The sequence below is a fragment of the Mytilus trossulus genome, chromosome 2 (genome assembly GCF_036588685.1).
Source record: "Mytilus trossulus isolate FHL-02 chromosome 2, PNRI_Mtr1.1.1.hap1, whole genome shotgun sequence".
Taxonomy (NCBI): Eukaryota; Metazoa; Mollusca; class Bivalvia; order Mytilida; family Mytilidae; genus Mytilus; species Mytilus trossulus.
Window position 1 is genome coordinate 103,094,198 of NC_086374.1, and position 15,158 is coordinate 103,109,355.

Genomic DNA, 15,158 nt, shown 5'->3' on the forward strand with positions numbered 1-15,158 from the left:
TCTGCTTCAGAACTAAACTGTACTTTGATGGAATTGTTGGATATTGAAAGTGAAATGATCGATATATTCATTGGCGGTGTGCATGATCCAATTTGAGGAGATGACGACATTTAAATTTCTTTTGAAGAACCATGGTACATGTAAGTTTTCCAAATTAAAAAAAAATAATCCTGTTTTTAAAATGCATTTTAGACTCGACTGTGATTTTTTCGTATTACTAATAACTTGATGTTCAGATTTTGTTTATCTCCTTTTGTTAGGTCATACGTGAGGATCTGGAATGGGGTGGGGGGGGGGGGGGTCTGTTAATCTGTGAACATTTAATTTACACGCATTTTTTCTCTAATCTTCAAAAAATTAACCCCTTTTTTTCTCTTATCTTCATTTTTTTGCACGTTATTCTCTAATCCTCATTTCAAGGGCATTATTCTTTTATCATTTAACCCCGTCCAAACCCTCATACGTACCCCATCAGTACTAAACGATTCACCAAAGTATTTACATTCCGTAGAATGGAGGCAGAAGAGGTATGAAAATCTTTCTGTAAAGAAGCAAAAATTAAAGTACTTTTGGTCAATTTGTATACAGAGAATATTGGATCTTACTGAACTCCAATTTGTATGTATATGCACCATGATTTTAAATAGATTTCTTAATTTCGAGGCGTGACATACCGCGTATTCAGCAAAGTTTTTATTCTGTATTGTTTCGAATGAACGACATTATGTTTCACTCATGCTGTCCCTATTATGAGGGTCTGGATTGGCGTTTCTTCATTATTTTCTTCTTTATTTTTTTGATACTTTTTTCCCTATTGTTTATATTTTTTTCCCCCAATATTCTATACTCTTAATATTTGAGCTCCTCATTATTCTCCCTTTTTTTTGCAATTATTTCTGTACATTTGGGTCATTATTATCTTTTTTATAAACCCCATACAAACCCTCATATTTTTAATATGACATTGTGAGTCGACAATCACTTAAAATAAGACATTTATATCAACAATTTTAAATTTATATCTCAGTAAGTTATATTTCAAATCCATAAAACAATATTTGAGAACAGGTAAAGATAAATGTTTATTTTGTGGACCACGTGGGTAGTAATGGTACAGAACTATATGGCTATCAAGATTTGTCGTACCTGCTATTGCGAGATCAATACCGATGCAGGGCGTCTGTCGGTCTCGTTCTCCTATCAATTGATGTAATAACACTGTTGTCTGTACTATGGTCGGGTTGTTGTCTCTTTGACACAAGCCCCATTTCCATTTTCAATTTTATTTTTACTGTACAACAATTCTGGCCACACAACCAACCCTCATTAAATAAGCATGAGAGATACGGCAATAGAGCATAGTAAACGATCACTCAAAAAGCATAGTTTCAGGTTAGGGGAGGGTTGGGATCCTGCTAACATGTATAACCGATCCGGCTAACTTGTTTAACACCGCGACATTATTTATGTATGTGCCTGTCCCATGTCAGGAGCCTGTAATTCAGTGGTTGTCGTTTGTGTATGTGTTTTTATTTTTTTCGTTCATTTTTTATATAAATAAGGCCGTAAGTTTTCTGGTTTGCATTGTTTTACATTATTATATCGGGGCCTTTTGTAGCTGACTATGCGCTATGGGTTTTGCTCATTGTTGAAAGCCGTACGATGATCTATAGTTGTTTTAAATGTCTGTATCATTTTGGTCTCTTGTGGACAGTTGTCTCATTCGCAATCGTACCACATCCTCTTTTTTATAGTTATTTTCTCATAAATCTGTAATTTTCTTAATTTTTTTGTTAAATAATAACCGATATTATAGAAAAATATAGAAAAAGAAACAATCAATGAACCTTTAACAATCGTTGCCTGGCAATTATTTGAAATCTTTAAATGAAATTTCACCTATAACTGTTTATGATCGTTAATCTTTGCAGATTGAATTACAGGGATCTGTAAGAGAAAAGAAAACATGGTAAGCAAATAAAACTTTAAAAAAAACGACAGGTGTACATCAATAAGTAAATACATATATTGTAAAACACTTTACCTAACATGTATTGTATAATTTTCTAATGTAATAGTACGAAAACAATATGACAATGTATAGCGAAATATACAGAGAACTGGCTTGCAGTTTATTTAATTTTTAAGTAGAGTTATTGAGAAAGAATTATTCAGTATTATTTACCTGTAATCTTAAGTTTGTAGGTGTATTCCCAGCACCGTCAGATACACACGGAGGACCAGAATAAATTTTTCCATTGTGAAGATCATGGACACTATCCATCCTTGCTAATTGAGCAATTTTTTCTTTTGGTACGTTACGACTCAATAGTTAAAACTTAAATTCTTTAGTATGTTGAAACGTTCATTGAATTTAGTGATTGGTTAACGTCACAAATTACAAACTTAATACAAACTTATTACAAACTTAATACAAGCTTATTTATTACAAGCTTATTTATTACAATCTTATTTATTACAAGCTAATTACAAGCTTATTGCAAACTTATTACAAACTTATTACAAACTTATTACAAGCTTATTACTTTTTCGCCAAAGTCGTCAATTCTACGAAAGATTTCAATACATATGATTTCACACTGCTTTTTTTCAGTTGTACAAGATTGCTCACCACAAATTTTTAAAATCAAAACTTTTTCTTCTAAATATTCAATTATTATTGAATAGTCATACACCATTTGCTATTATAAAATGAAATATAGAGTATTAACAGATATGTTTTGGAAAAAAACACCAGTAAAAGTCTAGAAAGATGTCAAAGATCAATAGCATACAGAAGAAGCTAACAAATAAGATTAGGAACTACAGGCGAATAAGTCGTATACACATTTGCAGTACTTGTTTTCACACAATTCAGGGAATAGACGAATGAGACACATCAGGAAACCTTCATTTGTGGAAAAAAGCAAGATTTTGTTGTAATATAAACACTTTTAAATGATTTTTTTTATACTTCCAGTTGACAGCAATGAATTCAGTAAATCAACATTTCGTGAGTAGGTGTTGAATAAGGTTTACGTTAAAAGTCAAAGTATGTAAGTATTAAAGTATTTACATTTATATCTCCAAAGTAAGTATTAGAGTTTGCAGATTTATTATTTCAGATGCTTTTTCGTTTTAGATGCTTCTTTATTTCAGGTTGAAGGTAAGTTTGCTTTGTAGGATAGTAGCACGTTTGTTGCTTATGTTGCTTTCATAGCAAACATGCATCATGCAGTTTATCAGAAAGGTTAAATTTTCGTTAAAGATTGAATTACAAAATGAGGTTTTACTCGTTAAAAAAATCTGCTCTATCGTTTATCGTGTATCGTGACTTAAAAAGTGAATAAATGGTCATTTTTTTTAGGGAAAACTATTCATTTCAGCGTTTCAGAATCCAAGCATTTCGAATAATATTTTCAAAGCGCCCAGAAAAATGTGTTTGGTTTATTTGGTTTACATGGTGAACAATCGATAGTCGAACAATCGTGTAACATCTTTTATAATTTAGGTGAATGAACTCTGAAATTATCGACCCTGAAACTACGAATTTCCATTAAAACAGTATGTATTTCTTATCCGAATCGGTTGTATTTGACCTAAGGTTTATTTTGTAGTATTTTATTTTAAATCCTAGCATCAACGCAATTTCAAACTCAATAAGCTGTTTGATGGTTATGTACAGAGTATAAATGCACTTTTATTAAAACTTAAGAAAACAACTTTATGTGTAAGTTAATATTACAACTCTGCTTCTCCACGCCATTTCATTACAGAAAATACAACTACAGAGGAGCCGTTAACTACCCCTCAATATGAAACTTCAACAGAACAAACAACAGAACCGTCGACTACGAGAGGAAAAACAACAACACCACCACCTGTTCCTTCCCCTACACCCTGTATTGGTGGCGGATTAAACAGAACTGATGCCAAACTTGACGAGGAATGCGGTACACACGGGCAAGATGCTAAATGTATAGTTTCAAACAGTGCATGTACTGAAACATCTGTAGCTAGCACTTGGAGATGCTTATGTGTCAAGGGATATGCTAAGAACAGTACGTCATGTCTGAAATGTAGGTATTAAATTCTATTGAAAAAAAAATAAAAATCTTGCATTCAATCTGTTTTTAAATACAGTGTCATGAATATAACAGACATTTTTCCTGAACAGACGTTTTCTAATAGCAAGTATTAAGTTTGTGTTGATGGCCTTTGGCGACGAAAACTAAGAATTCTTGCACACAAAAGCCATGAGATCTTTTAATCTTATAATTCGGTGCTATATTATTTGATAACTTAGTTGTACGGTTGCTATACATATAATATCGTTGCTAATCAATTGTCGACAATTGTGATGATACAAATGAAATAACAAAAATTAATCATGTATATCTTAAATAATTTTGTTTATTTGTACACTTTTATTGTCTCCTTCATTTTACCATGACCATTTGATTCAAACATCATTAAATTTAATAGTATCGTGTTATATGTTACATATTTTGAATGATTTTTTTTGGGATTCTATTATAAGTCGTTTGTTCCCTTCTTTTAAAAGTTATTAGTGATTTTTTTTAGTAAGTGATCGGGTTTTTTTATGCTAAATTCTTATCAGGGGCTTTCGTATAATTGTTAATACTTATATATGTGTATTGATATATATGTTGTAAAGATCTAAGGGTAATGTTAATATTATATAATGAAGGTTATAAATACTGTCTTATAATGATCATAATACCTCTTAGTCTGGATATTAAGATAAAACGGATAGACATATCTGAAATTATTATGTACTAATTTTAACATCTTAATTAGGCATTTAATATTTTAGTCAAAGTTTGACAAAAATGTAACATATAGACATACAAAATAAGGAGGTACAAAACTTGGCTTGAGAAGAACAAACAAAATTGTCTACAATAACATAAATATATGGACGTAAGTTCTCAGTTTAATTTTAAAGTATGAAAATATTTGTGACCCTCTTCCCCCGACTTGTTTCTTTATTATTATTAGGATGACTCCATACATTTGGGAACTTCTTAGGAAGAAAGATAAGAATTTAGCAATATCCTTTAACTTTACATTCCGCTATATAGATGATGTTCTCTCATTAAATAATTCAAAATTTAATGACTATGTTGAACGCATCCATCCCATCGAACTAGATATAAAGGATACAACAGATACAGTTAAGTATGTTTTATATCTTGACTTGCATATAGAAACTGACAATGAAGGTCGGTTGAAAACAAAATTTTACGGCAAAAGAGATGATTTCAGCTTTCCAATTGTGAACTTTCCATTCCTATGTGGCAACATTCAAGCAGCGCCTGTATACGGAGTATATATATCCCAATTGATACGTTATTCAAGGGCTTGAATTTCTTATCATGATTCCGTGATAGAGGGTTGCTGCTTAAAAGGAAGCTATTAAACCAACAGTTCCAAATGGTGAAGTTGAAATCATCCAATTGTAAATCTTATGTGAGCCATCACGAGTTAGTTGACCGTTATTGAATAACCGTTTAACAGATATGATGCGTAACTATAATCCACATCCCTTTTCACAACGAATGTGACTTACCTAATAAGACTATTTTTCTCGGTTTTTTTTTATAACATGAGCAACACGAGCTGGATCTGCCTACTCTTATGGAGCATCTGAGATCACCCCCAGTTTTCGGTGGGGTTCGTGTTGCTCAGTCCTTTGTTTTCTATGTTTTGTCATTTGTACTATTATTTGTCTCTTTGTCTTTTAATTTGTTTAGCCATGGCGTTGTCAGTTTTATTTTCGGTCTAAGAGTTTGACTCTTCCTCCAGTACCTTCGCCTCTCTATTATAGATTTACAAGTACTAATATAAGAATTAGTTATAGAAAGAATAAAAGTGAAAATATGAGTAGCAACAAATGAAAGCATGGCTGAAATTGAAAGTAAACAATACTGAAGTTTTTTTTTTTTTTTTTTTTTTGTTTTTTTTTTTTTTTTTGTTTTTTGTTTTTTTTGTTTTTTTTTTTATCTTTTATGGATATGAGGTTAGTTATGAACGAATAAGATATATCCTTATCATAATTAATAGTAGTGAAGGAGTGATCCGAATAAGATTTGGTCAGATGAATGGGTAATATGAATTAATATACTTGGGGTACGTTTCAATTTTATGAGACAATTGTGACAGAAGAAAACGCTTAATTTATACGTGTTCTTCTTTTTAGTGCCTACTAAATTATTCAGCCAAGAGTATCATAAAGTGTCAATAAATATTTCGGAGAGCGGTCCAATAGGCCAGCAAGGTAAGTTATTTTTGTATAATTTACAGTCACTTGTGCTGTTTTATAAGAGATTGAACACATCTCTAGGCAGATATTATCAGTTGGATTGAACAAGTTCACGTGATCCATATGGCGATGTGTATGATTTAACAGGCAGTTGAACTATTGTTTAATAAATGATTTCTTAAAAAAAAATATGTGTTGTGCATAACTCATGTCGGAAAGTATATCATCGTGACATTTTGTACTGGTTACTGGCTGGCCGTTGTTGAGGTTGTTTTTATTCAAATTTCACAATTACCTTGAATTATCTTTTTTAGTTTTAAGAGAAAAGTTTACAGAGGTTGTTGGTTTTCACAAAATTTCCCCTACAGCTGAAATGATGGGATCCGATTTAGACAGTTTTTCACTAACCACTGCAAATACAGAGAATGTCGTGATAACCAGGAGCAACGCGCGACTTTCTAAATCAAAATACGACATTTTTGTAGTTGTGTCGGTTACTGTTGACGGTATTGTGATACGTGATTTTATTCATGTTGCAATCACCATTACTAGAACAAATATCATTGAGAAAATGCTATATTTAATTAACGGGACTCTGAAAGACAGTGTTGTCGGTCAAGTTTGTCAGTCGTGTTTATCCGGGGGTACCGTAACAACTATATCACCAGATGTTTTAGTGTCTGTTGAAAATGATGGTAGCATAAAGACAACAACAAATATCAATCTTGATACCATAGGAGGACCACAAACAATAGCATATTCATCATACATCCAAGTTAAACAAAATGGCAATTTAGTTGCTAATATAACAATTCTTATTGTACGTTCTCAATACACTCATACATTAACAGAGGACAGTGGAAGATATACCTTTGTGGGTTTCTTTAAACTGTCTATTCCGCATACAATTCATACGACAGAATTAGCTTTGAATGGCAGCTCGTTAATGCTTGGATCAGTGTCACTTGACTATCATACAGAAAAGGAGGTACATAAACCGATTACGTTAACAGTTAGTGGTGCTGCTTTTAAAATACAGATTATCATTAAGGTTCTAGATGTAAACAACAAAGCTCCTGTGTTTTTAGGAGCACCGTATCGTTTTGTTACTGTACAATCTGCTTATACAGATTTGACATTGGGTGTTGTTACTGCTTTTGATCTCGACACAGATGCACATTTAACGTATGCAATAACTCCAAGTGATAAATTATCGATAGATAAAAATGGAGTTATTACAACTCGTAGTCAATTTGATCCTAGTTCCATTATTTATTATGCAAATGTTACCATTAGAGATGGAATATACACCAACAGTGAGGAAATCACTGTTGATATTCGTAAAGCTGCCAACTTAGAGCTAAACAAGACATTCAATGGAACAATCCTTGAAAATGAAGAATCTACAGTAATTGTAACTGTTTATGAACCCGAATATGAAAACTATCGATTTGCCGACCAATCAACTAAAAATGATTTTACTATCGACTCTAAAACGGTAAGTGATCGGCATGTAATTAAATCAGCTGGTTTGTAAAGAATAAATAGATGTTGCATTTTCTACAGAATTTATTTCACAAACGAGTCATTTTCCAATGTTTATTTTAATAATGTACTAAAAATATAACTGAAAAATATCCACTTCTACAATGCTGTATATCATTTCCTTGCACAAATAAGGTGACTTGTAAACACTAAACAAACTATTATAACTGTCTCATTTGTTTCTAAACTTCAGGTTTGAGTTTTGATAGAATTTGTTAAATTGAAACAATAACAACAATACGCTTTATTTCAAGAGGATTACACAGTTAGCTATATAACTAATCCTTCCTTAGGCCCTGATCTTGAAAATTAAACAAAATGGTTTTATAAATACGTTCGGAGTCATAGCATCTAAAGGGGCGTAATATAACAACAAAATTAGGTGAAATTTGCCTTGTTTGAGACAGAATGTCTCATCAAAAACTTTAAGTAACAAATCATGTCAGTATCTAAAGCTGATTACTGAGCATGAATCCACCAGGAACAAAAAGACCATCAGCATGATGATTTACTTAATGCTAGAAAATTAATATAAAGCTTCAAAATTTCAGGCGTCGTAAGTACTTTTTTAATTGACATACAACGAACAGGCTCAGCATTTAACATTTCAAAGCCTAAAATTAATTCAGAAATTAATCTAGCAATTGCCTTCCACTGAAAAAAATATTAATTTAGGTATTTGATTTTCTTCAATGCAAAATACAATAGTTACATTTCTGCTGATTATTGGATTTGTTAAACACATAATACCTAATAAAATCGAATATGGCGATTCTAAGTACGTATTTATCCAATACACAAACAATTCTTCTGCAAATGGGAAATAAATTTTATGATGAGACTTCAAGAAACCTGTTAGTACAGTAGTTTCTTTATTTCTTTTTTTAATCTTAAGTAACAGCACTTCCAACAGCAGCCGCTGATAACTTAGCGTATTTTAATCCTGCTTACCCACATGCGTAGTGTTTTTGCTGCTTTTTCAAGTTTGCGTTAATCCTTTTTTGTGTTTTAAATGTGCAGGATTTAATTTTTGTGTTTTACTATTATGTCACATGGTCTTGATGGAAAAAAGGTATGCATTTTGTGCGTTTTATTTTTGGCTTGACTATATCTTTGACTAGTTTGATAATAATAGTCCTCACTTTTGCATACTTAGGCAAATAGAATATGATAAAACTAAACCTCTTGTTTCAATTGTTTTACATTGATCTATCGGGGCCTAATATAGCTGACTATGCGGTATGGGCTTTGCTCATTGTTGAAGGCCCTACGGTGACCTATAGTTGTTAATATTTGTGTCATTTTGGTCTTTTGTGGATAGTTGTCTCATTGGCAATCATACATCTTCTTTTTTATACTCGCTAAATTTTCGGCTGTACAACGTCATGGTTTCTGTACCATAGGTTGTTCGTTGTTGGCAGTCTTTGTAAGTAGATGATCTTCGATAGATTCGAATTTTCTGGTGTGTATAACATTAATATCTTTCGGTAATAAGTTATATATGAATCTTTGTAGAGCCTTTAAAACAAAATACAACTTTATTTTATAGAATGTTAATCTTCTTTGTTTTACATTTGTAGGGAGAAATAAGAAACAAAAGAGCATTTGACAGGGAGAAGGAGCAGGAATTCAAACTTACAATATTAGCTAGCAAAGAAAATGAAGCAGAGTGTTCTCTAGCGGTAAGGTATTCCAGTCGTCATCGTTTCGGTCGTATATCATGGCATGACTTTGTCATTGTCGCCCATGTCACTAATCAGTTTGTTTCAAGAATATGTGTCTTCATCCTTATGAAATTATACCTTAAAAATCTATATCACCGAAGGAATCTTTGGATTGTTTTAATGATTTATTGTTCAAACCGTTAGAGGATTTGGAGCCAAAAAGTGGTAAAAAACAAGCATTTTTCATGATTTGCGACGCGTAAGTATATTGATATTTGAAAATGTCCCACAAGGGGTTCCAAATCGTTTAAAATCTGGGTCCAAAATTTAAATAGTATTTAGATTTGGGTTTTAGCCCTGATATCAAATAGACCCACATTGAGATGCAAAAGATATATAATCAAATTTTTTTTTTTTAATTCATCCACAATTAAATTCCTGAGGTTCTTTCATAAGCTGAATCTAACCATAATTATATTAAAATTTTGATGTTGGCCCATGACTTGTAAATGTCCAATTCAAATTTTCAAGTTCTTATACCATATTCATTCTGTCTGAAACCAATGCTGTGTCAAATATGTATTGTCGATTATCGTTCAGACCTGTAATACACTTAAATGTTGTTTTCATACTTGCCTTGAATGTTCGGTCTCTGTAGTCGTATTGAGCTGCGCTCATTTTAAAGTAAATTTCGTTTTCTTGCTTATTCTTTCTCCTTTCAGACGATGAAACCTTTTTAAACAAAACAAAAACAATAAGTAAAGGTGTTATATTTTCTTGGCGTTACCTTCGTACTGCATATGAATGATTCATTGATTAACATTAAGGAAAAGATATTTTATTTATTTTTACATAAATCAAATCGATTCCTAATCGGAGGCAGACTGTTTACTACTCTAAAGAAGTCGTTCTTACTGGGCGGCAACAAGTCATTGAATATATCTTATTTAAAGAGTAATGAAAAGTAAAATCACAAAAATACTGAACTCAGAGGAAAATCAATTTGGAAAGTCCATAATCACATGGCAAAATCAAAAAACAAAACGCATCAAAAACGAATGGACAAGAACTGTCATATTCCTGACTTGGTACAGGCATTTTCAAATGTAGAAAATGGTGGATTAAACCTGGTTCTATAGCGCTAACCCTCTCACTTTAATAATAGTCTCATCAAATTCCGTTACATTTACATGATGCGTTAAATAAACAGTCACAATCAATAAAATAGTCAAAATATGGGAACATCAGTCATCATCGTATAACAATTTAACAGGACACAACAACATCTACTATCTACGAACACATGGATTGATTTGAGTGTCTGATGTCAGAAAAATTATATACGTCACATAAATTTGTCGTTCAATGTGCATACAATAGTTATCCAAAGTACCTGGATTATAAACAATTTTAAATTTTACATAGGCAATGAGCGCAGACAGGGTTAAAAAATCAAAAGTATGTAAGAATAAATTACAGAAATCAAACTAGTCCAAAAGTTATACATAGAATTTATGAGAATCCAAAACTTTTAAAAGGAACAATTTAACAGGACACAAAAACCTATCCACGATATAATATTGTACTATAACAAGTGATCGTCCATTTGGTTATTCGAATTCATAGTTGTTAGCTTTTTTACCATATTTATATACGTAACTTTTTTCAATACAGTTGAATGTAATTGAAAACAAAATTGTACTTGATTTAAATTATGATTCTTATAAAAATAGATTTGACTGTTATAAAATTATTCCCAGTTAAACGATGTGAGATCAGAATAATGAAAACTCATAATATGTGTTATCGTTTGAGTTAAACAGTATTCGTTTACTGTAATTAAATTATGAAATTATTGCGAATTTTATTTTGCTGCAAATATTACGACTGGATGATGCATTTTGATAACTGATACATATACCTGGATGCAGCTTTTCCAGAATTCGAAATTAGTAACATCGCATTTTTGTCCGTTCTTGAAAATCGCAATCAAAAATATGCTCAATAATTTCTGCGTTTGCAATTTTGTACTATCGTTATTGATTTAAACGTTCTACTCTACACTGGTCGTAGTTTCAATAGCTGTAAGACTCCGATTCAAAATACGAGTTCGAATAAAAATCATACAGGCAAGCTTTATGACAAAATCATCAACTAATTTGTTTATTTTAATGAAGGGTTGAAGAAAGTTTTTATTTCTTCCATTAATCCTATTTAATAGATCTTTTTAAAATTCAAATACTTTCACAACACTCTTTTGCTCGTGTTATCGGAAAACATTGTCAAAATAAATGGTCCTGGAGATGGCATGTCAGTTAACTGCTAGTAGTCTGTTGTTATTTATGTATTATTGTCATTTTGTTTATTTTCTTTGGTTACATCTTCTGACATCAGACTCGGACTTCTCTTGAACTGAATTTTAATGGGCATATTGTTATGCGTTTACTTTTCTACATTGACTAGAGGTATAGGGGAGGGTTGAGATCTTACAAACATGTTTAACCCCGCCACATTTTTGCGCCTGTCCCAAGTCAGGAGCCTCTGGTCTTTGTTAGTCTTGCATTTTTTTTATTTTAGTTTCTTGTGTACAATTAGGAAACTAGTATGGCGTTCATTATCACTGAACTAGTATATATTTGTTTAGGGGCCAGCTGAAGGACGCCTCGGGTGCGGGAATTTTTTGCTACATTGAAGACCTGTTGGTGACCTTCTGCTGTTTTTTTCTACGGTCGGGTTGTTGTCTTATTGACACATTCCCCATTTCCATTCTCAATTTTACTTATCTTACTGATGAATCATTGAAATAATACTATTTTATTTTTTATTTTGAAGAAGTTTTTTCCCCAATGTGTAGTCTTGAGGAACAAAAAAAGTATTATCAATTGAATGATTGTAAATTGTTTCAAACTGTTTTGAATTATAAAAAACACTATTGTATAGCCTTGATTTGTGCGTGTTAAGCATACCCTGGTTTGCAATTATTTGATGAAGAAAGCAATAAATTAATTATTAATTTCTAGAATGATTCTGAATAGCCATTTAGCGATAACCTTCTTAGTAATTCCAATCATTATCTCTTTCTTATAAACTTGTGATTATTTGTCCGAATGTAGAATTGTACAAAAAAAAAACGACGCTTCTTTGATTTTAAACATCTCAGCTATTCAGTTAAGCATTTATTTAGCAATTGAAAGAGTGTTCATGTTAGCTTTTATTCACACAATTTTACAACTAGAGCCCTTTAGATGTACCATTTTAATTTACAGGTTATTGGCATAGTGACTATTTTAGTAACAGATGTAAACGATGAACCTCCTATATTTGTTGGTGCTCCTTACAACGCTACAATTGAAGAAGAGGATAAGGATAAAGAAATATTGGTAAGATAACTTTGAAAGACCCATATCTAAAGTGAGAGTAAAAATAAAAGCTAGGACTTTGGATGATATTTCGCCATTTATTTCCTCTGTTAATTATTTGAATTTATATACATTCTTGTTAATTTTACCCTCGTGCAATAGCAGTCCACAAACTGTTCTATTAACCAATTGCTATAACATATTACGTTATTAGTTTTGTGTAGTCTTTTCGTGATTTATTAAAATATAGAGCACTTTCAACCCAAAATTAAATTGAAAGACAAGACAGTATTACTTCGGAAGAATGCGAGAAGCAAAGAGTTAAAAATATTCTTATTGAAAACAAACATACTTTGTTAAAAAAAGAAAGGATTTATTCTACAGAGTCATATAATATCTAAAGATATAAACGGTACTGTATCGTTATACTTGAAACAAGAAATATATTTTAGTAAAGTGTTATTGCATTCTATTAAAACTATGTAAAAGAAACTTGTATTTTAATTGTAGATTCATTTGCATACATATTTTGTTAAAGGAATACATTTAAATAGAATCTGTAAATTTTGGGCTTGATGTTTCGTATAAGAATAGTAAAGCAACAGTCTATGTTGCCCTCAATTGTCTTGTGGTTATTGTTACCGTCTCAAAAATCCCGCCACATTATTTATGTATGTGCCTGTCCCAAGTCAGGAGCCTGTAATTCAGTGGTTGTTGTTTGTTTGTGTGTTACATATTTTTTTTTCTTTCATTTTTTATACATACATTATGCCGTTTGTTTTCTCGTTTGAATTGTGTTACATTGTCTTATCGGGGCCTTTTATAGCTGACTATGCGGTATGGGCTTAGCTCATTGTTGAAGGCCGTACTGTGACCTATAGTTGTTAATGTGTTTGTAATTTTGTCTTTTGTGGATAGTTGTCTCATAGGCAATCATACCACATCTTCTTCTTTACAAATACTCCATAACTATTATAATTCGAAAAAAGAGCAATACTTGATGTGACTTTAAATAAAAATTTATATATTCACATTATTCATATTATTCATATTTTAGATTGTTCCAGGCATATCTACTACTGATAAAGATATCAACCAGACTGTCTTTTATAGCATTCTGACAAATGGAGATAAATTTGTTATTGACGAAAAAACTGGTAAAACGATTGTAATTAATACTGTTAAAATCTGGTTCAAATGTATACGTAAACAAACTCCAGTGTTCCCCAGTTGAACTTAAGTTGCATGTGTTATATGTTAAAAGCGATGAGTCTTACTATGCAATATTTGAACACATTTATTTACCTCATGCAGAATAGAATATTTAATGTGTCGGGCGAAACATTTTTACTTTGTGTCAAAGAACTAATGCTTTGAAGAACAGCAATACAAGCATACTTTCTTTTTTTTTTGTGTGTTTTAAGCTGCACCTAGTGATTGTATATCATAAATTTGAACACATGGCCATAACCCTCTTTTACTTTACATAACATTTCAAGTGGAACTTTTATTTTCAATATGCTTGCAGAGTTCCTTAATTTTTTTGTAACTATAGATGCAAAATATTAATTCAAATATTAATAGGTACTGAAATTTGTTGTTCTTGTGTTTTAGGAACTATTAAAACAAAAGTTGCTATTGACAGGGAAACATATCCATCGCTTGATATAGAGATTAATGCATTTGATGGAATTCATAACAATAATACTATAGTTTTCGTCAGAATCTTGGATATTAACGACAATGATCCGAATATCACAGTTTCAAAAAGGTGAATATTCAAATTGTTTCACAATAAAGGTGTTCCAAAAGATATGTTACCAGTTTAATGTTTAGTTACATCTGTTGTGTAGTATTTCACCTCTATGTTATAAATGCCTAAAACTGTTTATGTTATCTTAGTTTTGAAGAGAAATACTAGCTAAGGCTGCCAACATACAAACACAATCCAGTCCGTTTGTTTTAACGTATTTTGAATAACTGAAAATAGAAACAAAGCTGCCAGTGAGACAGTTATTCAGCAGAGTTCAAACGGCGGAGATTGAAGCAGTCAACTATAGATCCCCTTATAGTGCCTTTAAAAATTGTAACTCTATCAGACTTTTGAAAAAAAAAATGTTTAATCATCATTAGAGAGTTTTGAAGAGCAGTTCACAATCATTTGATCGTTCTTTCTATTTGAAGTTGCATATCGTAGATAGAAATACAAAATATCATTGCTTTTTTTTTGCTGAAAAACGTTATGTTGTTTAATTGTAACCGCATCTAAAAGCAGTTATACCATTTTCAAATATAAACTACTGC

The 15,158-nt window shown here is 31.5% G+C and overlaps 1 protein-coding gene across 1 annotated transcript in view; it reads left to right on the forward strand.

Annotated features, from left to right (window-relative positions):
* Positions 1–512: 512 nt before the first annotated feature.
* LOC134706183 (protein dachsous-like) overlaps positions 513–15,158 on the forward strand; it is a 33,536-nt gene continuing 18,890 nt past the window's right edge. The window contains exons 1-9 of the mRNA XM_063564891.1: positions 513–527; positions 3,160–3,166; positions 3,777–4,061; positions 6,224–6,301; positions 6,601–7,784; positions 9,412–9,513; positions 12,762–12,875; positions 13,912–14,011; positions 14,469–14,625. Of these exons, the coding sequence (XP_063420961.1) occupies positions 513–527; positions 3,160–3,166; positions 3,777–4,061; positions 6,224–6,301; positions 6,601–7,784; positions 9,412–9,513; positions 12,762–12,875; positions 13,912–14,011; positions 14,469–14,625 (2,042 nt within the window). The remainder of the gene's footprint in view (positions 528–3,159; positions 3,167–3,776; positions 4,062–6,223; positions 6,302–6,600; positions 7,785–9,411; positions 9,514–12,761; positions 12,876–13,911; positions 14,012–14,468; positions 14,626–15,158) is intronic.